Source organism: Rhineura floridana, chromosome 3 (genome assembly GCF_030035675.1).
Source record: "Rhineura floridana isolate rRhiFlo1 chromosome 3, rRhiFlo1.hap2, whole genome shotgun sequence".
Taxonomy (NCBI): Eukaryota; Metazoa; Chordata; class Lepidosauria; order Squamata; family Rhineuridae; genus Rhineura; species Rhineura floridana.
The window spans coordinates 60,208,630-60,233,250 of NC_084482.1; the positions used below are offsets into that span (position 1 = coordinate 60,208,630).

Here is a 24,621-nt window from a genome sequence, read left to right on the forward strand (position 1 = left end):
GAGCTTCTTCTCTCCCCCCCCCCTCCGTTTAACACTCGCAGTGCAAACCTGCAACAAGGATTTCTTAAGTATTACTTTTGGGGGGCAGTGCTATTGGAGTACACTGGGTCCCTTCTAGTACTTACTTGAAGCCCAGTATTCCATCTATGCATTTTAGGTTTCTATTTTGCTTTCTCTTATTTCTCCTGCAGGGCTTCCTGATAGCCCAGTGAAGATTGCCTAACTGGTGGGTGGTTGTATTATTATTAATTATTATTATTATTATTATTAAAATTTATATCCCACACTTCCTCCAAAGGAGCCTAGGGCGGCAAACATATCAACACTAAACCAATTTCTTCCCCATTCAAATGTCACAAATTTGTTTGCCCCTCAGAAATCAAATACATCAGGGGTAACCACCATGAAGCCTTCTATATGTTGCTGGGCTACAGTTTCCATCATTCCTGACCACTGGACATGCTTCCTAGAGCTGATGGGAGTTAGAGGCCAACAACAACTTGAAGACACCACACTGACTACCCCTAAAATAGTTACCTTTACAGTGCTAGAGACTCACAACATGCACTGTACATGCTTTTTTGGAGCTGAAATATGGTAATAAATCATATTTCTTTAGAGGAACGCAGAAAAAACTCTAACGGAAGAAGACTCAGAAACTGAATTCCTGGGATTTAGTGGTAAGGACAGTGGCAGGGAACCAGAAGGCACATCAGTGGCCAGCATAGAAAAATACAGTACCCATCTTTTAATACAATCCCTTTCCAGTGACAACAGTAAATAAAAATTACACATTTTTGTGTGTTCTACCCACTTCATAATCTATGAAAATGTTATGAGTTTTGAGAAATAAGGGGCAGGGCAGAATAGGGACACAGGAGGCTGGCCGACATCCCTGTGAAGGGGTGAGGGTGGGTAGAAGCTGCTTCTGGAAACAAGGGCCTCATTGCTTTCTGGGGAGAGAGATAATGGGTGTGTGGCAGAGTTGTGTTCCCTCCTGCTGTCCCTGAAGAAGAGAAGCAGGGCTGGAGCACATCAGCAAGATGAAAGCTGGGCAGACAGTTGCAAAGTGTACCCATTTGGGCAGGAAGAGATCCCCCTTGCCATAACCATGAGAGTGGATGGATCCCCAGAATCACAATGTGCTTATTCTGTGCCCCCAATGTGCCCCAAACATGCCACAGCCATTTAATTTATCTTTGACTGCTAGCATCCACATTTCGAAAAATCAGACATCAGGTGCTATTTCTTCTCCTCTTGGCTATGATAAACCTTGTACTCCAAACTACTAATCTATACGGGGTGGATTGCCATGGAAAAGAGTGGACGGCAACCTCTGAAAATGAATTGTAGGCCTATCTTATCCTGCCTGGCATGTCATGTGGAGAAAATGTGGATGACCTGTGGTCCACCTAGCAGACCATACTTAAGGAAAACCATGTTGAAGAAATCCCTTAAAACAAGGTTAGGGAACCTGTGGCCCTCCCAATGTCGTCAGAGTATAACACCATCAGCCCTAGGCATTGGTCATGCTGATGGGAGTTGAAGTCAAACAACATCTGGAGAGCCACAGATTGCCCACATCTGCTTTAAAACAATAGAGCTTGTGTCAGGTGATGTTTTTGTAATGTGATATCCACAAAACCTATTTTATAATGTTAAACTGGAGTGATTTTGAAATCAGTCATATCTTTATTAGCAACTAGGACCAATAGCTGACTGCTAATGTCAACACAAATGTTGTAAATAGATTAAAAATATGTTTGTAACCCTCAAGGTTGTGGAAGTATGCTCGACAGTATGAGAGCAGTGAACAACACTGACTTACACACACTTTTTATTTAAAAAAATTTTGTTCCAGGTTACTAACCATTCAAGGCAGTTTACAAACATGATTAGAAACTGAAATGAAATCAAACAAACTTAAGATCTCCAAAATAACTGAGCCCAAAGCAGCAACCCAATAGCAATAAAACCCAGTCATGTTAACACAGCACTTCATTACTCCAATACTTCATATCACAGCCAAATGTGTGTGAACAGATTCTACTTCAGAGTATTTTTCCTGAACTGATATGAACAATCTACCTGTGGTTTTTCATTTACACATACAAGCCATCACCCGCATGTGTTGAATATGCATAAGTGACCAGCTCTCAACACATATTTCCATGACTTATGATGTCTAGAAAAGCCTCATCATCTGCTCCATTATTATGAGCAAAGTGGTTAAATCTTTGAGTAGTCAAAAATGCACTATAATGGTATAACTTGTATGCAAATTAGGATAGAAACACACTCACTCTTCTGCTAGTTCCAGTGTGTCTCCACCTCTCTTTTGAAAATGGGGACATACGACACTAGTCAAACCTCGCCCCTTTTTACTGTAATACGTGGTGGGAGCAGCTTCAGTGCTTTTTTGAAAACAAAAATCAGTTTCAAAGCAATTTTGAAACTGATCAGTAGATCAACCCGTTCCCCCTCCAGGTGTGGCTAATAGAAACGCTTTAATCTGGCGACTAGTGTGTTCACAGCCTGTAAATCTTCGTTTGACAGCAATGGCTTTGTGGGCATATGTATTTACAGTTCAAATTCAAGCATGAATAGAGTTCTCAGTCTCAAAAAAAGCTTTAATAACTAGGAGCACACTAGCTATTTCACAAGATGTTTCAGAAAAGAAGAGCTAAATGCTCACTAGGACACAGCCTGGTATTTAACATATCCATGCTACACCATATAAATAAAATCAGGCAAATTATTGCTAGCCCACTAGCTCACAATGTGTTCCCCATTATGCTGAACAAATCGCTCCTTCCCCAGTTTATAAAAAGTAGTTCAAACAGGATTACATAATATTGGGTGATTTCCCAGGCCTTTCCATGACTTCTGTGATTCATTTATTATGTTTATTATATATTTCATCTATACTCCTCCCTCCAAAGAGCTCAGGGTGGCATACATGGTTCAGGGCTCTACTCTTCCCATTTTATCCTCACAACAACTCTGCGAGGAACTTTAGGCTGAGAAACAGTGAGATTAAGGTCACCCAGTGAGATTAATAACCTTAGTTAAATGTAGTAAGATAAGCAGCAATATGGTCCAGTTTTATATTTTATTGGCCCACTTTTGTTAATGAAACAGAATAATTTTTCTGAAGCAGAGTCCTTTAAAACTCGAGTCTTGACTTCTCTTTTTCTGATGATGATCCAGCAAATGGTATTGCCCTTCTGCAGTGCACCTCTTATGCCAGGGAGGGGGAACCCAGTGCCCTCCAGATGTTGTTGCACTTCAATTCCCATCATGCATGGCCATGCAAGCTGGGAGCTGATGGGAGGTAAGAGTCCAATAACATCTGGGGGGCAGTAGGTTTCCCCATTCCTATTCTATGCCCTGTCCAACACAGCAACATCATTTTAACAAAAGTATGTTTAAAAATGATCACCTTTAACAGATGTCCTTGAATCAATGTATGAAAGGGCTAGTGAAGTGAAGTGGCCAAGAGGCTGTGTATTAAAGAAGTCCACCGTTCAAATTTCACCCCGGCCATGCACTTGCTAGGTGGCCTTAGGCAAGTAATTATCTCAGTATCAGTCCCCTCACCCCCAATATGCGGATGACAACATTGACTTATCTCATTGGAATTGTTGGAAGGATCACTGATATAATGTATGTGAAACATTCTGAACATTTTAAAATAAAAATTATTATTATTATTATTGATGTCAAAACCACGACCAATTTATTTAGCGAGAGTTTTTTTCATGTAGGATTAATGACTATTAGTCATGATGGCTATATATCAACTCCAGGATCAGAAGGAGTGTGCCTCTGAGTACCAATTGCCAAGGAAGAGCAAAGGGAAAGGGCTCTTGTCTTCAGGCCTTGCTTGTGGGCTCCCCAAGAAACATCTGGTTGGCCACTATGGGAAACAGAATGCTGGACTAGACAGGCCTTTGGCCTGATGATGCAGGGCTCTTCTTATGCTTCTAGACTTGAGAAACATTTGTCACCCCTCTTTAGAATCTATTCTATAACGTAATGGCCAGAAACCATTGGGAAAGAAGGAGTTAGCAATAGCAACCTGAATGGCATTCTACTTCTGACTAAATGTGCAGAGCATAATCTTGTAATTACAAACACACTCTTTCGTCAGAAAAATAAATTTAAAACATCATGGAAGCACCCTCGGTCAAAACACTGGCATCTCCTGGACCACCTGATTATCCGTGCCAGAGATCGTCATGATGTACTCCTCACTAGGGCCATGACGAGTGCTGATGACTGCTGGAAAGATCACCAATTAATTTGATCCGCTATGGCCATTAATATTGTTGCTCGATGTAGGCTCCAAGGAAGAAAACCAAGGTGTAAAATAAACATCCACGCCCTTCAAGGTCCTATTAAGTGAGCTTGCTTTCGAACAACTCTCAAGAAACATCTACCGACGGAACTCCCTGAAAATGTCGAGGAACACTGGATTAAACTGAAGACATACATTATTGCAGCATGTGAACAAACTGTTGGATACCAAACTAAGAAACATCAGGATTGGTTTGATGAAAAAGATAGTGAGTTTGAACATATCATTGACAAGAAAAGCTTTCCAGATATGGCAGAAAGACATTAACTGTGCTGCTAAGAAAAAAATCTATACCAGTGCAAAGGCTGAGGTCCAAAGAACTAGAGAACTTAAGAACGCCTGGTGGATAAAGAAAGCCCAAGAAATCCAGCACTTTGCAGATACTCACAATGCACGGGGCTTTTCTAATGCCACAAAAGCCAGCTATGGACCAACAAATTACGGTACAAATCCCTTACGTTCAATGGATGGTAGCAAACTTCTTAAGGATAAAAAGTCTATTGCACTGCGCTGGAAAGAGCATTACCACGACCTCCTTAATTGTAACTCTATCGTGGCTGATGAGGTCTTCTCGCAAATTCCACAACAACAAACTAGAGACAAGCTTGCAGTATGCCCTAATTTGGATGAAGTCAGTGAAGCCATCCATCAAATGAAGAACAACAAAGCTAGTGGACCTGATGGGATTCCTGCTGAAGTCTTTAAAGAAGGTGGGCCTGAACTTACACAACAACTTCATAAGCTCATCGAAAAAATCTGGATGAGGGAGGAGATCCTGGAAGACTTTAGGGACGCCATAGTTATCACCCTTTTTAAGAAGGGTGATAGAACAGATTGTGGGAACTATGGAGGTATCTTTCTTCTTGCTACCGCAGGTAAAATCCTTGCAAGGATCCTCGCAAATTGCCTCCTGCTGATCTCAGAGGATGCCCTCCCCGAATCTCAAAATGGTTTCCGCCCTTCCAGGGGGACAGTGGACACGATCTTCACTGCACAACAGCTTTAAGAAAAATGCCGGGAGCAGAATCGACCTTTATATATGGCGTTTATTGATCTAACTAAGGCCTTTGACACTGTGAATCAAACCGCACTCTGGACCATCCTTCTGAAAACTGGATGTCCCGATAAATTTGTGAATATTTTGCAACTTCTTCATGACAACATGACAGCAACAATTTTGGACAACAATGGCTTTCAGAGTGATCCATTCAGAGTCGGATCAGGCATAAAACAGGGACGTGTCATTGCTCCTACCTTATTTGCTATCTTCATTGCTATGATTCTACACCTTATTGAAGGGAAACTTCCTACTGGTGTGGAAATCATATATTGAACAGATGGAAAGCTTTTTAATCTCAGTAGGCTGAAAGCAAAAAGTAAGGTAATGTCAACCTCTGTCATAGAACTTCAATATGCTGATGATAATGTAGTCTCTGCACATTCAGAGAAAGATCTTCAAACTATCCTAAATGTCTTTGCAGAAGCATATGGAAAGCTTGGGCTCTCAATATTAAAAAAATCAAAGTGCTTCATCAACAGGTGCGAACTAGTCCCTCTGTAGCACCATCAATCCAGCTTAATGGTGTGATGTTGGAGAAAGTTGATCACTTCCCCTATCTAGGCAGCCATCTCTCTGTAAAAGCTGACATTGATGCTGAAATTCAACATCGTCTGAGCTCTGCAAGTGCTGTATTCTCCCAAATGAAGTGTAGAGTGTTCGAGGATCGGGATATTCGCAGGGAGACCAAAATGCTTATTTACAAAGCCATTGTACTACTGACCTTACTGTATGCCTGTGAAACATGGACCATTTAGAAACGCCACTCCCAATTTCTTGAAAGATTCCACCAACGTTGCCTCCGGAAAATTCTGCAAATTACTTGGGAAGACAGACGGACTAATGTTAGCGTTTTGAAAGAAGCAAAGACTACCAGTGTTGAAACAATGATCCTTCAACATCAACTTCACTGGACTGGCCATGTTGTTCAAATGCCTAAGGAAGCTTCTGAGGAAGCTTAGCAGTCATGGAATAAGAGGAGAGGTCCTCTTGCGGATAAGGAATTGGTTAAGAAGCAGAAAGCAGAGAGTAGGAATAAATGGACAGTTCTCCCAATGGAGGGCTGTAGAAAGTGGAGTCCCTCAAGGATCGGTATTGGGACCTGTACTTTTCAACTTGTTCATTAATGACCTAGAATTAGGAGTGAGCAGTGAAGTGGCCAAGTTTGCTGATGATACTAAATTGTTCAGGGTTGTTAAAACAAAAAGGGATTGCGAAGAGCTCCAAAAAGACCTCTCCAAACTGAGTGAATGGGCGGAAAAATGGAAATGCAATTCAATATAAACAAGTGTAAAATTATGCATGTTGGAGCAAAAAATCTGAATCCCACATATACGCTCATGTGGTCTGAACTGGCGGTGACCGACCGGGAGAGAGACCTCGGGTTGTAGTGGACAGCACGATGAAAATGTTGACCCAGTGTGTGGCAGCTGTGAAAAAGGCAAGTTCCATGCTAGCGATAATTAGGAAAGGTATTGAAAATAAAACAGCCGATATCATAATGCCGTTGTATAAATCTATGGTGCGGCCACATTTGGAATACTGTGTACAGTTCTGGTCACCTCATCTCAAAAAGGATATTATAGAGTTGGAAAAGGTTCAGAAGAGGGCAACCAGAATGATCAAGGGGATGGAGCGACTCCCTTACGAGGAAAGGTTGCAGCATTTGGGGCTTTTTAGTTTAGAGAAAAGGCGGGTCAGAGGAGGCATGATAGAAGTGTATAAAATTATGCATGGCATTGAGAAAGTGGATAGAGAAAAGTTCTTCTCCCTCTCTCATAATACAAGAACTTGTGGACATTCAAAGAAGCTGAATGTTGGAAGATTCAGAACAGACAAAAGGAAGTACTTCTTTACTCAGTGCATAGTTAAACTACGGAATTTGCTCCCACAAGACGCAGTAATGGCCACCAGCTTGGATGACTTTAAAAGAAGACTAGACAAATTCATGGAGGACAGAGCTATCAATGGCAACTAGCCATGATGGCTGTGCTCTGCCACCCTAGTCAGAGGCAGCATGCTTCTGAAAAACGAGTTGCCAGAAGCCTCAGGAGAGGAGAGCGTTCTTGCACTCAGGTCCTGCTTGTGGGCTTCCCCCAGGCACCTGGTTGGCCACTGTGAGAACAGGATGCTGGACTAGATGGGCCACTGGCCTGATCCAGCAGGCTCTTCTTATGTTCTTAATCACTGTCTTCCAAAGCAGCTCCTTTACTCCCAACTTAAGAATGGAAAACGGAACATCGGTGGACAGCAAAAGAGGTTTAAAGATGTTCTTAAAGCGAATCTAAAAAAATGTGACATGAACATCGACAACTGGGAAGTCTTGGCCCATGAATGTCCCAAATGGAGGTTGGCTATTATCAAAGGTGCTGTGGACTTTGAAGAAGCACAAATACAGGGCGAATGGGACAAATGAGCTAAGCGGAAGGCATGTCAAACAAATCCTCATCGAGACCATCTTCCATCTGGAAACCTATGTCCTCACTGTGGGAGGTTGTGTGGATCCAGAATTGGCCTCCACAGTCACTTACAGACCCACTGCTAAAGACCTTATCTTGGAAGACAATCTTACTTGGCCACGAGTGATCGCCAATGAATGAATGAATGAATAATGTAACGTAAAACATTAATGGAAGGATACGGTAGTTTTGGTATAGACTGAACAATAAACCAGAATACAGTTTATTTAGAAAGACCCGAGAATGTAAACTGGCAGAAAAGGTGGGGGAAAGAGTCATGTTTTTTATAGCTAAGGAACCAGTTATTTAGAAGAGGAGGGGAATGCACACAGAATTACATGACCTTCCTTCTTTTCCAAATGAATCACCCATTAATGGGGCCAGACTTCAGGCCGTCTGTGTCCACTGTAATTGCAGCTCTAGGATTCTGCTTAGATGTCTCAGTTTGAGTGCATTGCTCTTTCAAGTGCACCCTTTTCTTCTGGATCCATATTGGAGAATTAGCTCATTTATTTGCAGTGGGCAAAACACAAGGGCTAATGCCCAGCTCCATGTGGAGACAACCGTTGGGATACCTTTCTTTGGTGCATTTTTTCTGGAAGTGTTTAGGAGCTGTAATTGGCACTCAGAAATGAGGAAATGGCCAGGAAGTGAGCAAGATGGAACAGTCCGGGCAGAGACAGATTCAGCACTGAGGAGAAGCAACAAATGAGTGGATGGAGAGAACGAAGAAAAAAGGGGATGATTACAAGTCAGAGACATGGCAATCTTGTCCCACACAAACTAAATGCGGGGGGAAACCATCTGGACATGATCAGAAACAAGGGAAATTATCAGTGACGGTATTGTACCATGAGAACTCTGTCAGGAACTGAGAGATAGCCCTACACAGTATAGGGCCCCTACAGACAAAATTATAGCATGGTCTGGGGTACATAGGCAGCCAGACTAGCCACGCTAGGTAGCTAATGTGGTGCAGGGGTTGGTGTGCTGGACTAGACTAAGGAGACCCAGATTCAAATCCCTCCATGAAATTCACTGGGTGATCTTGGGTCAGTCATTGTCCTTCAATCTGACCTACCTGACAGGTTGTTGTGAGAAAAGAACAGGGAGGGGAGAACCACATATGCCACTTTGAGCTTCTTGAAAGAAAGGTGGGATATAAAAGTAATAAATAAATAAAAAGCTGCGATAGTTTGTAACCAAAGCACATTACAACACACTGGGTGCTATAAAGAAGTACATAAGTGTTCCATTTACACACAGGAAATGACTATTACTGTATAGCTAATTACCAATTATGAAATATTATAACAACATTAAGGTGGAGAAGAAGTGGGTAGATGTGATATGGCCACAGACTGGGAACACACAAGTGACAAGAGAGGGAACACAGCTAAAATGTAGCACATTTTTATTCTTCAGTGAATGTCACAAACATCTGAGTCATCCATACAACCATCCTATAAGGTAGGCAAGTGTTATTCCCATATTACAGACATGATGCTATGACTATGAGACAATAGCTTTCCTAAGGACACCTAGTAAGTTCATGGCTGAAGTGAACTTTGAACTAGGGACTTTCTGGTTCATACCTAACAGTAGGCTGCTTTGGCTAAAGTTTCCATAATTTTCCCTTGTAGAGTATCATCTTTATAGAGGAGACTTGGAAAGTAAGGTCTGGGAAAGCTGTGCAGTCTTTTCAAATAACCACAAAGCTATCTAACAATATCAACATTTATATCTCACCTTTCCTCCAAAGGGCTCAAGGTGGTGTACATGGTTCTCCTCCATATTTTATCCACACAACAGCACTCTGAGGTAAGTTAGGCTAAGAGATATTGACTGGCCCAAGGTCACCCAGGGAAGCTTCATGGATGAGTGGGAATTTGAACAGGGTGTCCTCTATCGTAATCTATCATTCTAAACAGTACACTACCTGTACGCTTTGTACATGTCCAAAGGTATGCATAGACAGATACTGACAACAGAGACATGGAGATGCCTTAAATGGGTAGTGGTGGAGTAAGGAAAGTAGAATGCAACAAATGGATTTCCATCCCCCAAGTCAAATGAAAGGCTCATTAAACGCCTAATATTTTGAAGTCAAGAGAATCTCCTGTTATGTACGAAAAAGAGAGCGAACAGGAAATGAGAGGCTACGATATGGGCTCAGAACAGGGGTGGAAAACCTATAGCCTTCCAGAAGTTGCTGGACTACAGCTCCCATCATCCTTCACCATTAGCTATGCTGCCTGAGGCTGATGGGAACTGGAGTCCAATTCCAACAGCATCTAGAGGTCCACAGGTTCTCCATCCCTGGCATAGAGTGGGCAGCAAGAACTAGACGCACTGGGAATAAGGTGTGCCTATAGCAGCAGGGACACCAGAAGGACGGTCTGGATGAGGCCACTATAAATGGGAGATGGTGAAAGGCTAAAAGCACAGACTGGGCAGAGGAAGGTGAAAGCCAATGGTAGAGCGGACCAACGTAGCAATAGTCAGCAGGGGCTTTTTTTGCTTCTAATAACTGTATAAAAAATGAAACGTCGGCCAGGCCGGTTAGTCAAAAAAAGCGGCACCTGCCCAAATTTCTCGTCCAGACACTTGTTAGGGGAAGAGAAGCCCGACCTGCCTTTGCGTCCGGTCCTTCTGGCTTTAGCTTCTGGCCTACAGCCCACAGTTGCCCTTCTCTGCCCAAGGTGTCTTTTTCCTACACAGCTCTGTCCCACCACCGTCTCCAGTTTCCTTTACCCGCTCTCGCTACAAGACCTTCCCCTTCGGGTGTCATTGCCCCATTCACGCTCCTCTCCGGCAGTGCGTTCATTTCCCCTGTCCCCACCACCGGGTTCCAGGGTCTCGCCCACCCCACCACTTGCTTTCCCAACACCGAAAGGAGGGGAGGGTCATGCTACCACCCCTCTTTCTCGGCGGAAGGGGAGAGGACAGGGGGTTACTCACTCAGCCAGGACTCCAGGCTTTCCCCTTCCGCCTCCGCCATGTTGCCGGCCGGCCTGCCTGGAGGCTCCGCCCTCCGCTTAGGCTACGGCGCAGCCGGGCTCAGCCCAGCCGAGGGTGGGGAGAAGAAAGGAAAAGAAAATACGGTCGGCGGCTCATCTTTCTGCAGCATTCCCTTACGGTGTCCTGTGCTCACACTCTCGGCTTTTAAAAAAATTGATCTGGAGATCTATTCGATTCTTCTTATTGTTACTGTTATCATCATCATCAGTATTATTCCTCATTCCAACTTCTCAGGTCGTATCTTGCCTCGAGCGAATCAAAAGAACTTTTCTAAATGCTGTGTGTGGAAATCTTCCCACACACCCATCACAGCTTCTTCCTATGTAGGTCAAACAGGACGCCCCCCATGTCCCATCGCAAACATAGCCGGGATTCCTTGACCATGTGATAAAAACAACAAGGAGTCTTGTGGCACCCTAAGGGCTAAGAGATTTATCGCAGCGTAAGCCTACATATGGTATGGGACAGACTCCCCTCTCTGTTGGACTGCCAATCCCATTGCTAAATTTCCTTGCAGTTTAGATGTTGTATCCGTCAGACCCGGTAGCGCAGCGCACAAAGGCCTTGTGGCCGTCAAAGGCTTATCCAGGATGGGGTTCGGTGTCCTGTTTGAATTCCATAAGTACACAGAGTCCTGCTGGATCTATGTTTTCCACAGCGACGAACCAGACGTGTCCTGCAAACAGGCCGTTGGGCTTTCTTTTCATTTTTTTACTAGTGATATGCTGAACTTAGTGGGTCTGCATTTGTTTGGTGCAGTTCGCTGTAGTGAAACAGGCTGCAATTGCAATCATTCCGTGCAATCGACGCTTTCTCCACGTTTGCGCCTTGCTAGTTTTCTTAACACAAATAAGAGCAGCCTGTTTACACCGCCTGAAGAAGAAGCGAGCAAAAAAGTTTCTATAATATTAACAAAAGAACAATAACGTCTCTCTCTCAGTGTCTTACCGAGTACAAAGTCTGGCACGTAAAAGGTTCCTATGCAGAAGCCTGCTACAAATACAGGGGGGGGGAAAGCAAAGCGTGCTGATTCAGGCAGTAGCTTTGACAGCTCTCAACGGGGTCCTGAGGACAGAAGCAAGATGGCTGCCCCCTTGGTGGAGAAGCTCGGGGCAGTGAGACAACGGCTGTGTGGCCCCTGGAAGGTCTGGTTGCCCGGGTAAGAAAGAGGGGCTGCAGTTATTTAGACTGATAAATGTAGAATGCAGACGGGGTGGTATGATTTTGACCGTGAAGAATTACAATTCGCTTAGCGTTGTCGCTTCTAAGCACTACAGTTCCAGCGGCCCTTATTTGTGAAATATTTGTCTAGAAGTTAGAGAATTAACTGCAATACGGAGGGGTACAACTATAGTATACACAGAGGTACATATAAGATGTCAGTTAAAGTATAGGAATGTATATGGGAGAGGTAACGGTTCACCTCTTGTGATTTAAATGTTATTTTGTATAGCCTAGAAATTTAAGACGTTTAATTCATGATCGTATCTGTTTTCAGTGTGGAAAAAAGCCCTCCAAAAGTTGACAGCCATCCTTTAGAAAACTGTTTAAATTGGTGTGTTACTTGCTTTTAAGAGTTGTATGGTGGGCCAGCAATGTCTCTCCTTTAGGAAGGAAAAGGAATAACTCTGTGAGTTATCTATCTCCTTGTAGTAAATGGATGGATGTCTGGAAATGGGAATGCAGGCTCTGTAGATTGGAGTATCTAGGATACATTATGCAAACCAAGGACACTGACTAGCACACAGTTGTGTAGTTTATTATGCTAAGGAAGTTACTCACTTAAGATCTTATCAGTACATTTCACATTGAGATAACTATCTTCCTCTTTATTCCATCCTAACAATGTCACATGGAATATAATCAGCCAAAACATGCATAGAAAAGGTTGAGAAAATCTGCCTGTAACTACACTTTAACTATCCTGATAGAAAATACGACACTGAACTGTCTGATCCTATGCAAAAGTAGGTACAGTATGTCTGAGCCCATTGTAGTGAGTGGACTTTTTGGTGTCTAACTCTGAATATGATTGAAAGTATGATTCACTAACAGGCAAAAAACCTTGCGGTTTAAGAACGTACCTATAGCCCACAGCTATTTCTATCAAACTTTAAAAAGCAGGGAAATTGGGCAGCTATAGTGAATGCACCAGGGGAGCAGGAGACCTGAACTCCTCTCTGAGATATTGGACTGCCCTACAAATTGGTCAAAATGCAAACACCATTTGGGTTGGTCTTTCACAGTCCAATCCACTTGCTGTGTAGTTTGGAAGAATTTGGTAACATGTGCCTCTGAGCATATGGTGAGTGGTGGCAACACCTGCCATCTCCAAAGATGGAGAATTATATTTTTGTATGTTTGTTGGTGTTCTTCTTACTTTGCTTCTTTCCTGTGTTACTAATGTTTCTACAGAGAATCTAATCTAGAAAATTTTATTTCCCTCATTATTCATCCTAGAAATCTGTGTCAAATTTATTTTTATTAATTTCAAAGCCTTTTTATTGGTCAGTGTCATATGATGGTGAAGACAGCATGTTTTTGTGTTTCAAATTGGAGGTTATGTACTATTTCTATTTTGGGTGCATTAACAGTGGAATCTGAAACTGCAGTTTGATGTAAAATCAGACTGATTACAATATGTTGCTACTTCAGCAATGACTCTAGCTCTTGGAAAAAAGGGGATGCATGTTTTCAGCCTGCTATGTTTAAACCACTTTAAGGCGAGGTGGGCACGGTCAATTAAAAACATAGAGCACACCTAGAATTTTGCTAGAATATATTTCACTTCCCACTGTTTTATCTTGTGCAAATTGAGACACTCCTCAGGTCCACTGGAGACTATTCTGCAGAAGTCAGTGCCCTTATTCCACAATTATGTTTGGAGGTTTTTTAGTGTAAATTTTGCAAAGTGTTGCTGTACTTCACATATTCACAGAAATAGAAACAAAAGAAAATGATTTCCTATAGGAAACGTCACCAAAATTGCAAAGTAAAACAGACATATTTAAAGTGACCATCTGAACTATATCAACTGTCTTAATAATGTTGCTTCCTCCCTGCTAAAACAAGACCAACACAGCATGTCTTCTTTCTATTATTTGGGCTGATATCAGGTGTTGCCACCACTCACCATATGCTCAGAGGCACATGTTACCAAATTCTTCCAAGCTACACAGCAAGTGGATTGGACTGTGAAAGACCAACCCAAATTGTGTTTGCATTTTGACCAATTTGTAGGGCAGTACAATATCTCAGAGAGGATACATGCTTATTGAGTTCAGTGGGATTTACTCCCTTGCAATCATACTTAGGAAAGGTGAAACTGACCACAGGGGATGGGGGGGAGGAGGAGGAGGAGGGAGGGGAGGAAGGGCAAGGCAGAGGGGATGACTGGGATGGGAGCAGGCAGGAGAGGGAGGGGAGAAGGACAGGTTTGATCATTTGCATGTTTATTGAGTTCAGTGCTATTTACTCCTGTGCAATCATGTTTAGGATAGGTAAAACTGACCGGGGGGGGGGGGAGGAAGGGAGGGCTGGAGTGGGCAGAGGAGGAGGAAGGGAGAGGAGAGGGGCAGGAGGGGAAAAGCAGGTCTGATCATTTGCATGCTTATTGAGTTCAATGGGATTTACTCTTATGCAATCATGGTTAGGCTAGAAAAACTGACCATGGGGGAGGAGGAGGGGGAAAGGAAAGGAGCATATTGGAGGGAGGCAAAGGAAGGGGGAAGGGAGGGCAGGTTTGATCATTTGCATGCTTATAGAGCTCAGTGGTATTTAGTTCTGTGCAATCATGCTTAAGATAGGTAAAACTGACCATGGGGAGGAGGAAGGGGATGGGGATGGGAGAGAGGGGCAAAGGAAGGGGAAGGGTCAAGAGGGAGGGGATAGGAGGGAGGAGAAGGGAGGGTGGGTTTGATCATTTGTATACTTTTTGAGTTCAATGGGATTTATTTGTGTGCAAACATGTTTGAAAATGGAAATGGACTGCTTTCAAGTAGACTGGACTTATAGTGACCTTTTGAATAGGGTTTTCATGGTAAATGGTATTCAGAGGTGGTTTTACCATTGCCTTTCTCTGAGGCCGAGAGGCAGTGACTGGCCCAAGGCCACCCAGTGAGCTTCATGGCTGTGTGAGGATTCAAACCCTGGTCTCCCAGGTCATAGTCCAACACTGACCTGGGGGAGGGGAGGAGATTGGGTGGGTGGGCACTGGGCAGAAGGGAAAGCCCTTTCCTTTCATTGTGAACATTATCATTGCTTTTCAGCGTTTCCCCCACCTTTTTATTCTACAGAAGGCACATGCAGCCTCCCACCCAAATTTAAACCAAAGCTGTCCCTGGTGATATCAACACCAGGCCTTTAAGAACATAAGAACATAAGAAGAGCCTGCTGGATCAGGCCAGTGGCCCATCTAGTACAGCATCCTGTTCTCACAGTGGCCAACCAGGTGCCTGGGGGAAGCCCGCAAGCAGGACCCGAGTGCAAGAACACTCTCCCCTCCTGAGGCTTCCGGCAACTGGTTTTCAGAAGCATGCTGCCTCTGACTAGGGTGGCAGAGCACAGCCATCATGGCTAGTAGCCATTGATAGCCCTGTCCTCCATGAATTTGTCTAATCTTCTTTTAAAGCCGTCCAAGCTGGTGGCCATTACTGCATCTTGTGGGAGCAAATTCCATAGTTTAACTATGCGCTGAGTAAAGCAGTACTTCCTTTTGTCTGTCCTGAATCTTCCAACATTCAGCTTCTTTGAATGTCCACGAGTTCTAGTATTATGAGAGAGGGAGAAGAACTTTTCTCTATCCACTTTCTCAATGCCATGCATAATTTTATACACTTCTATCATGTCTCCTCTGACCCGCCTTTTCTCTAAACTAAAAAGCCCCAAATGCTGCAACCTTTCCTCGTAAGGGAGTCGCTCCATCCCCTTGATCATTCTGGTTGTCCTCTTCTGAACCTTTTCCAACTCTATAATATCCTTTTTGAGATGAGGCGACCAGAACTGTACACAGTATTCCAAATGCGGCCGCACCATAGATTTATACAACGGCATTATGATATCGGCTGTTTTATTTTCAATACCTTTCCTAATTATCGCTAGCATGGAATTTGCCTTTTTCACAGCTGCCGCACACTGGGTCGACATTTTCATCGTGCTGTCCACTACAACCCCGAGGTCTCTCTCCTGGTCGGTCACCGCCAGTTCAGACCCCATGAGCGTATATGTGAAATTCAGATTTTTTGCTCCAATATGCATAATTTTACACTTGTTTATATTGAATTGCATTTGCCATTTTTCTGCCCATTCACTCAGTTTGGAGAGGTCTTTTTGGAGCTCTTCGCAATCCCTTTTTGTTTTAACAACCCTGAACAATTTAGTGTCATCAGCAAACTTGGCCACTTCACTGCTCACTCCTAATTCTAGGTCATTAATGAACAAGTTGAAAAGTACAGGTCCCAATACCGATCCTTGAGGGACTCCACTTTCTACAGCCCTCCATTGGGAGAACTGTCCGTTGATTCCTACTCTCTGCTTTCTGCTTCTTAACCAATTTCTTATCCACAAGAGGACCTCTCCTCTTATTCCATGACTGCTAAGCTTCCTCAGAAGCCTTTGGTGAGGTACCTTGTCAAACGCTTTTTGAAAGTCTAAGTACACTATGTCCACTGGATCACCTCTATCTATATGCTTGTTGACAGTCTCAAAGAATTCTAATAGGTTACTGAGACAGGACTTTCCCTTGCAGAAGCCATGCTGGCTCTGCTTCAGCAAGGCTTGTTCTTCTATGTGCTTAGTTAATCTAGCTTTAATAATACTTTCTACCAGTTTTCCAGGGACAGAAGTTAAGCTAACTGGCCTGTAATTTCCGGGATCCCCTCTGGATCCCTTTTTGAAGATTGGCGCTACATTTGCCACTTTCCAGTCCTCAGGCACGGAGGAGGACCCAAGGGACAAGTTACATATTTTAGTTAGCAGATCAGCAATTTCACCTTTGAGTTCTTTGAGAACTCTCGGGTGGATGCCATCCGGGCCCGGTGATTTGTCAGTTTTTATATTGTCCATTAAGCTTAGAACTTCCTCTCTCGTTACCACTATTTGTCTCAGTTCCTCAGAATCCCTTCCTGCAAATGTTAGTTCAGGTTCAGGGATCTGCCCTATATCTTCCACTGACAGATGCAAAGAATTCATTTAGCTTCTCTGCAATCTCCTTATCGTTCTTTAGTACACCTTTGACTCCCTTATCATCCAAGGGTCCAATCGCCTCCCTAGATGGTCTCCTGCTTTGAATGTATTTATAGAATTTTTTGTTGTTGGTTTTTATGTTGTTAGCAATGTGCTCCTCAAATTCTTTTTTAGCATCCCTTATTGTCTTCTTGCATTTCTTTTGCCAGAGTTTGTGTTCTTTTTTATTTTCTTCATTTGGACAAGACTTCCATTTTTTGAAGGAAGACTTTTTGCCTCTAAGAGCTTCCTTGACTTTGCTCGTTAACCATGCTGGCATCTTCTTGGCCCTGGCGGTACCTTTTCTGATCTGCGGTATGCACTCCAGTTGAGCTTCTAATATAGTGTTTTTAAACAACTTCCAAGCATTTTCGAGTGATGTGACCCTCTGGACTTTGTTTTTCAGCTTTCTTTTTACCAATCCCCTCATTTTTGTGAAGTTTCCTCTTTTGAAGTCAAATGTGACCGTGTTGGATTTTCTTGGCAATTGGCCATTTACATGTATGTTTAATTTAATAGCACTGTGGTCACTGCTCCCAATCGGTTCAACAACACTTACATCTCGCACCAGGTCCCGGTCCCCACTGAGGATTAAGTCCAGGGTTGCCGTCCCTCTGGTCGGTTCCATGACCAACTGATCTAGGGAATAGTCATTTAGAATATCTAGAAACTTTGCTTCTTTGTCATGACTGGAACACATATGCAGCCAGTCTATGTCCGGGTAGTTGAAGTCACCCATTACTACCACATTTCCTAGTTTGGATGCTTCCTCAATTTCGTATCTCATCTCAAGGTCTCCCTGAGCATTTTGATCAGGGGGACGATAGATCGTTCCCAGTATTACGTCCCTCCTGGGGCATGGTATCACCACCCACAACGATTCTGTGGAGGAGTCTGCCTCTTTTGGGGTTTCGAGCTTGCTGGATTCAATGCCTTCTTTCACGTATAGAGCGACTCCGCCACCAATACGTCCTTCCCTGTCCTTCCGATATAGTTTATATCCAGGGATAACCGTATCCCACTGGTTTTCTCCATTCCACCAGGTCTCCGTTATGCTCACTATATCAATGCTCTCCTCTAAGACCAAGCACTCCAGTTCTCCCATCTTGGTTTGCAGGCTCCTAGCATTAGCGTACAGGCACTTGTAAGCAGTGTCTCTCTTCAAGTGTCTTTGGCACTTGTGGTTAGGCCTGTGGTAATTTTGCTCTTCTGAATTTATATCCTGTGCCCCTGCTCTCACAATGCCTACTTCTAGGCCTACCCCTTTTAAAATTTCATCATTTCTTTGGTTTTTATCCCAGGGGGGAGGTTTATTCCGAACCGGACCTTTCTCAGCTCCTGTCGGGTTTCCCCCCTCAGTCAGTTTAAAAGCTGCTCTGCCACCTTTTTAATTTTAAGTGCCAGCAGTCTGGTTCCATTCTGGTTCAAGTGGAGCCCGTCCCTTTTGTACAGGCCCGGCTTGTCCCAAAATGTTCCCCAGTGCCTAACAAATCCAAACCCTTCCACCCGACACCATCGTCTCATCCACGCATTGAGACTGCGAAGCTGGGCCTGTCTGGCTGGTCCTGCGTGTGGAACCGGTAGCATTTCAGACAAAGCCACCTTGGAGGTCCTGGCTTTCAGCATCCTACCTAGCAACCTAAATTTTGCTTCCAGGACCTCACGGCTGCATTTCCCCATGTCGTTGGTGCCAACGTGCACCACGACCACTGACTCCTTCCCAGCACTGTCTACCAAACTATCTAAACGACGGGCGATATCCGCAACCTTCGCACCAGGCAGGCAAAACACCTTGCGGTCTACACGCCCATCACACACCCCACTGTCTATGTTCCTAATGATCGAATCACCCACTACAAGGATCCCTCCACCCCCTGGAGATATATCCTCGGCACGAGAGGATAGCTGCTCATCCCCCAAGGAATGGGTCCCTTCTAAGGGATCGTTTCCCTCTTCCTCAGCTGGATGCTCTCCTTCCCCAAGATCATCATTGTCCATGATAGCAGGAAAGCTATCATCGTTGGAGTGGGACACAGCTATAACGTCCCTGAAGGCCTGCTCCACACACCTCTCTGCCTCTCTCAGCTTTTCCAGGTCTGCCACCTTGGCCTCAAGGAAATGAAGTCGTTCCCGGAGAGCCAGGAGCTCATTGCACCGAGAGCACACCCACGACTTCTGTCCAACAGGCAGATAGTCGTACATGCTGCAGGCGGTGCAAAACACTGGAAAGCCCCCACACCCCTGCTGGCTTCTTACCTGCATAGTTTTGTTTAAGGTTTATTACGTCGATGGGTTGGAGACTGCGGTTTAGTTGAGGTCAGGGAACAGACGGGCAGAGTGGGGGGCCCTGGCCTCCTCGCCCTGCTGCCGAACTCGCTCTGCTGCTTAACTCTCCTTGACGCTTCGTCAGCTGGGGCTCCCTCTAGCTCGTGGAGCAGGCTCCCTCGCTAGGGTGCTCTGACTTTATATGTGTGGCTGGTTCCTCCCAGCTACTGCTGCCAGCCAATGATGTGTTACTTGAGTCTGATGGCTATCAGCTGGGGCTTAACTCTTTAGTATTCTCTCAGGCTTCCTTCCTGAGCGAGGGGCGGGGCTGTTTAAGCTTTTGGCTGCTTTTAATCTCAGCAAGGGGCTGCGCCTTCCAGGCAAAGTTATTTCACTTTGGACAGTCATGGCTTCTCTCAAAGAATCCTGGGAAGTGTAGTTAGTGAAGGGTGCTGAGAGTTGCTAGGAGGCGCCCTGTTCCCCTCATAGACCTTCAGTCAGAGTGGCTGACTGTTAAACCAGTCTGGCCACTGGAGCTCTGTCAGTGGAATAGGAGTCTCCTCTCAGCCCCCTTCACAAACTACACTTCCCAGCATTCTTTGAGGGAAGCCATGACTGTCTCACTGAAATCAAAGTCTGGTGTGGGTATGGCCCTCTGATTAGGCAAGCCCAGCAGCTGAGAGTCTGGCATTTAGAACACTGACAGTTGGTTCTTACTGAGCATGCCCGACATTATAATTGGGTTCAAGGCAAAATTTATTAAATTAATTAAAAATCAACCAGGCATTTTTTTAACTTTTAAACTGCAGAAGATGAAGGTCAGAGTATGGGGCAAGGTCATTAACAGGATTACAGGTACTCTGTGAACATGGCTGCTTTTTAATGAATTTCAACAGATTATGAGAACTCTGGCAGAAAAAAGTCCAAAAGAGCTCTGGGTTTTTTTTCTCTCTTTTTAGACTTTGAACTCTCTATTCTCTCTGACTGTTTTTTGTATCGCCATGAAAATTGAAAGGGTTGTTAAGCAAGCGTTTCTGAGTTCAAGACTATAAGTTTTGTAAGGTTTTGTTTTGAAATGAGCTTATGGGAAGCATCAGAACGGCATGGGGGTATTTTCAATTTAACATTGTGGAATGTGAAAAATCCACTCTGACTATAGTATACAGCCACGAGAGTGGCTGTATAATACATGATCTTAGGTTACAGATTTGGGTATGGGAAGGGATTTATATTCTTTTTCTGCTTTTCATGTCCTTTGTAGGTTGACTCAGGTCAGATGCAGCCGATACAGTCCTATTTACCTTGAGCCAGAAGTGAACAAAGAAGTGTATCGTAAACCTCCAGAACTACTATCGGAGGAGGAAAAAAATGAATGGGAACTCAAAACAGTCCGACCTATAAAAGCCGCCCTTTCCAATGTCAGCAGCTCTGTATTTTATGATCCACTGATCAGGTCTGAATGCTGTCATACATGACTAAATTTAGTCTTTACACCTATGTTTACCACTTAAAGAAATCTCATTGATTTCATGGACTAATTTAGTTGGCCAAAGTATATTGGGTAGAAATATTAACAACAATTACTAGAAATAGCCAGGAGGTACAGCATTAAGATGTCCTGAAGTACTGGGGCTTATTATGTAGTAATTTATTTTAATGTGGACCAATCTAGAACACCCAAGAGCTTTTCATACTTTTATCTTCAACACAAGTAATATTCCTTGAGAGGTTTTTCACCTCCCAGGTTTTGCTCTGAAACACAAAGCAGGGCAGGGATGCAAGAATAATTTGCAGTGACAACACTTTCTCTATAACTTTTTCTATCCCCGATTTTGTATGCATCTGCTGGCTGCTGTCGGAGACTGGATGCTAGGTCTGAACTGTGCTCTGACCCTCTTTGACAGTGCTTCTGTTCTTTGCCACTTAGGGCTATAGGTTTTGGTGGCTTGTGGGGAGGTTTTCCTTTACCACCAAGCACCACTACACAAGGAAGGAGTTTCTGACACCTTTACCAGAGGGCATTGTGTGGCAGCTGAAGCATAGAGGTTCATGGAGGATGAGGAGATGTCACGACCTGTTTCTGCATTGGTTGCTGCTGCCCCACTCAGCAGCCACATGCCTGCATGATGCTGAGGAAACAGCTTCAGCTGCTGCCTTGTGATGCCCTGTTGCAATGCATCAGTAAGGATGTTACATCCCCCTCCCACAAGCAACAGCACTCAGTGGCAGAAGCTGATAGCTCTCCAGCAAACTGCCACTCACAAAATTGCAGTTACTGGTCTTCCTCTCTAGGAATGCAGCAGGTGGATTCAAAGCAGATTTTGAGAAACTGGTACTGTTCCCCCCAAACTCTGAAAATGCCATCATGGTTGATATGTGTAATGGCAGAGTGGGGGGATTTTATGTTGTGGCGATGATACCAGGAATGCCAGTGCAATCACATTTGTATTTGTCATTACAGCAAATTCACTAGTATGATGATGAAGGGAGGGAATAAAATTTTGGCCAGATCCATCATGAATCAGGTAAGAAATTAATGTTTCAGGTTACTGCCCTCCCTCCCATTATTGCCACTGTGACAAAGAGTTTAAAGGCCATGTATAGAAAGTGCCTGTCCCTGTTTTAGTCATTTCATCATTGTCCTCATGTTCTGCATCTCCATATCTCTTTCATCTGCCATCTTCCTTCTGTTAGAGGCCTTGCAAACAGAATGCCAAATTCTCTCGTATCACAAACCATATGTAGCTTCTGTCATTTATTCTTATAAAGAGGGGAAGTACTTTGCAGGCCTGCAGTTGTGCGTCACATTGTGAAATTTCTCTCTCAGCCTTAAATGTAGTGCAAATCAGGAACTTTCAGCTTTCTTTAAGGGCCCTTGAGGTAAAGACGCTTGGGGTAAAATGCTGCAGATATAATCTATTAGTGGCTCTAAGACTTCAGCAAGTCTGGGTCAGATTTCCAGTAGTCTTGAAGGAAATTTGTTTATAAATTGCAGTCTTAGCAGAAAAAGTCCTCAAAGTGAAACACTTAGGTTACACTGACTGGGATGCATGAGCAAGGGTAACTTCATTCTGTGGTTGTGCAAATCCTGTTGCTAACTGAGTTCTTCACAGAACGGAATGGGGGCTCTTATTTTTACATTTGTTTACTATTAAGACTTTAGAAACCATTAAGAGGACGCAACTCGAGAAGTACTATAAAGCAGAAGAGAAGGAAAAAGGAAGCATTGAATGTAATCCATACACCATCTTCCACCAGGCCCTAAGCAACTGTCAGCCTGTCATTGGGGTGACTAATATCCAGAAAGGAGGCAAAACCTACCAGGTAAGCAATATTAAAAACTAAAACTATCTTTGGCAGGTGTAGGGAAGCTTTGGCCTTCCAGGTGTTCCTGAACTACAACTCCCATCATTCCTGGCCATTGGCCATGCTTGCTGCTGGGGCTGATAGGAGCTGTAGTTCAGCAACACCTGGAAGGCCAAAGGTTCTCCACACCTGATCTAGCACAACCCTGACTGGTTGGCTTATCTTTTCCCCAAAGGTGGAACCACTATGTTCATTGTGGATTAGCATTAAGAAACCCCAGTAGTCCAGATTTCCACTGAACTGAAAATCGGCAGGGAAGGCACTTCAACTTCTATCTATGTATCCAGTTTTAGAGTATGCTCTGCTGCAGTTGGGAGTCAAACAAGATATCCTTTACTTGTAGCACAGATTTAATTGATTTTGACAGCAATTCCATAGTATAATGGGCCACATCATTTTTCTTTTGAGTCATTTTGAAGTTGTATTGAAAGATCTCTAGTGGTTTGCAGATGTGTGTATTACAGGTCTGTAATGTTCTACATACACACGAGCTTGAAACATCCTGAGAATTTTTCAGGTTTCAGTTTGAAAAGCTTATGAGGTTGCTAAAAAAATGGGTGTGGCTGGGCAGTATCCCTTTAAGGCTCAGCAACCACAGGGTGCAGGATAGGGACAGAAATCACAGGGCTATAATTAGGCAGAGTGAGGTGGCTGCCTCTAAGAGCTGATTTTGGATATCATAAAAGGGTAGCCAATTGTTAGCTATTTTATTATTAACACCAAGAGGGGAAAAGGTGCTTGTGGGATTTCCTGCCTTGGGTGCCAAAATAACTTCGCTAGCCTAGGATACAATGCAGTTTAACTTTGCGGGGAGGGAATCATGTCCTGCTGTGCCTCAGGCAGCAAAATGTCTTAGACCAGCTCTGTTGGGTTACCGTCAACCATTTTGTTTTTGTAACTTCTGCTCTCAGTCTTGGCAGCCTTGACTTTTCCACTACAATAGTTGTCCAAAAATATGCAACAGTTTTGAAACCGAAATAAATGTATGCAGGGTATTTAAGCATTCCTAATTCTGTGCTAAATGAATTTAATATAAAGTTATGTTCATCCCTGTTGGGGTGTGTGTGTTTTTTTGCCTCTTGCAGGTCCCAACCCCTTTGTCAGATAACCGGCGGCGCTTTTTAGCCATGAAGTGGATGATTACCGAATGCAGGGAAAAGAAACACAGGCGGACATTAATGCATGAAAAACTTTCCCAAGAGCTTCTGGCGGCCTTAAACAATGAAGGGCCAATCATAAGGAAAAAGCATGAGATGCATAAGATGGCTGAGGCTAACAGGGCCTTTGCTCACTTTCGGTGGTGGTAGAGAATGGCCGCTGCAGCATATGGTGGCTGAGACTTTGTTACAAAACAGGGAAAGCAGATTTATTCCATATTCCTTTCTTTGTATATCACCAGCTTGGGAGGGCTATGGCCCATTTTTCAACTGGCTCTTTGAAAAAGAAATGATCTAAAGAAAATCTTAGCTGAAATAAAATGTCTCAACTTTCTGACTTGCATCAGCTAAAAGTTCAGGTTACTTCATTTTCACATGACCTGGTCAATACAGGACATACATATATGCATTTTGGTTGCTCTGTGTAGCATTTCAGGCCCTTTCAAGACAGAGGGTTTGTTCATGATGCAGAATGACCTTCTTAATTTTCAATCTTCAGAGGATTGTAAGAGACAAGTTGTGATTTTGTATTTCTTAGCAGTGTCTTGGCAGCACTCTAGATTGAAGTAGAACCAAACTGAACATTAACAATGGTAAAGATGGAAAGCACATTCTGATGCTTTTCCCCTGTATCTCTTGTGAATTGTTTTCCTCTCTGCAATGCTTTTGTGCCATGGGTTGACACTGGCATGTGAGGGTGAACAAACATCTAAG

At 43.7% G+C, this 24,621-nt stretch overlaps 2 protein-coding genes across 3 annotated transcripts in view; one reads left to right on the forward strand and one right to left on the reverse strand.

Moving 5' to 3' along the window:
• The window catches only part of GGA3 (golgi associated, gamma adaptin ear containing, ARF binding protein 3), a 49,897-nt gene extending 38,046 nt beyond the window's left edge, over positions 1-11,851 (reverse strand). The window contains exon 1 of one of the 2 annotated variants that reach the window (XM_061616139.1): positions 10,838-11,851. In XM_061616139.1, coding sequence (XP_061472123.1) covers positions 10,838-10,877 — 40 coding nt within the window. In that variant the 5' untranslated portion in view covers positions 10,878-11,851. Of the gene's footprint in view, positions 1-10,630; positions 10,698-10,837 lie in introns of those variants that run through there. The other variant, XM_061616138.1, reaches the window with a different exon arrangement.
• MRPS7 (mitochondrial ribosomal protein S7) lies at positions 10,983-24,241 on the forward strand. The gene is made up of 5 exons (XM_061616142.1): positions 10,983-12,056; positions 20,646-20,837; positions 21,846-21,909; positions 22,541-22,708; positions 23,836-24,241. The coding sequence occupies exons 1-5, from the start codon at positions 11,878-11,880 to the stop codon at positions 24,055-24,057; spliced, it is 825 nt and encodes a 274-aa protein (XP_061472126.1). The 5' UTR covers positions 10,983-11,877; the 3' UTR covers positions 24,058-24,241.
• The last annotated feature ends 380 nt before the right edge of the window (positions 24,242-24,621 follow it).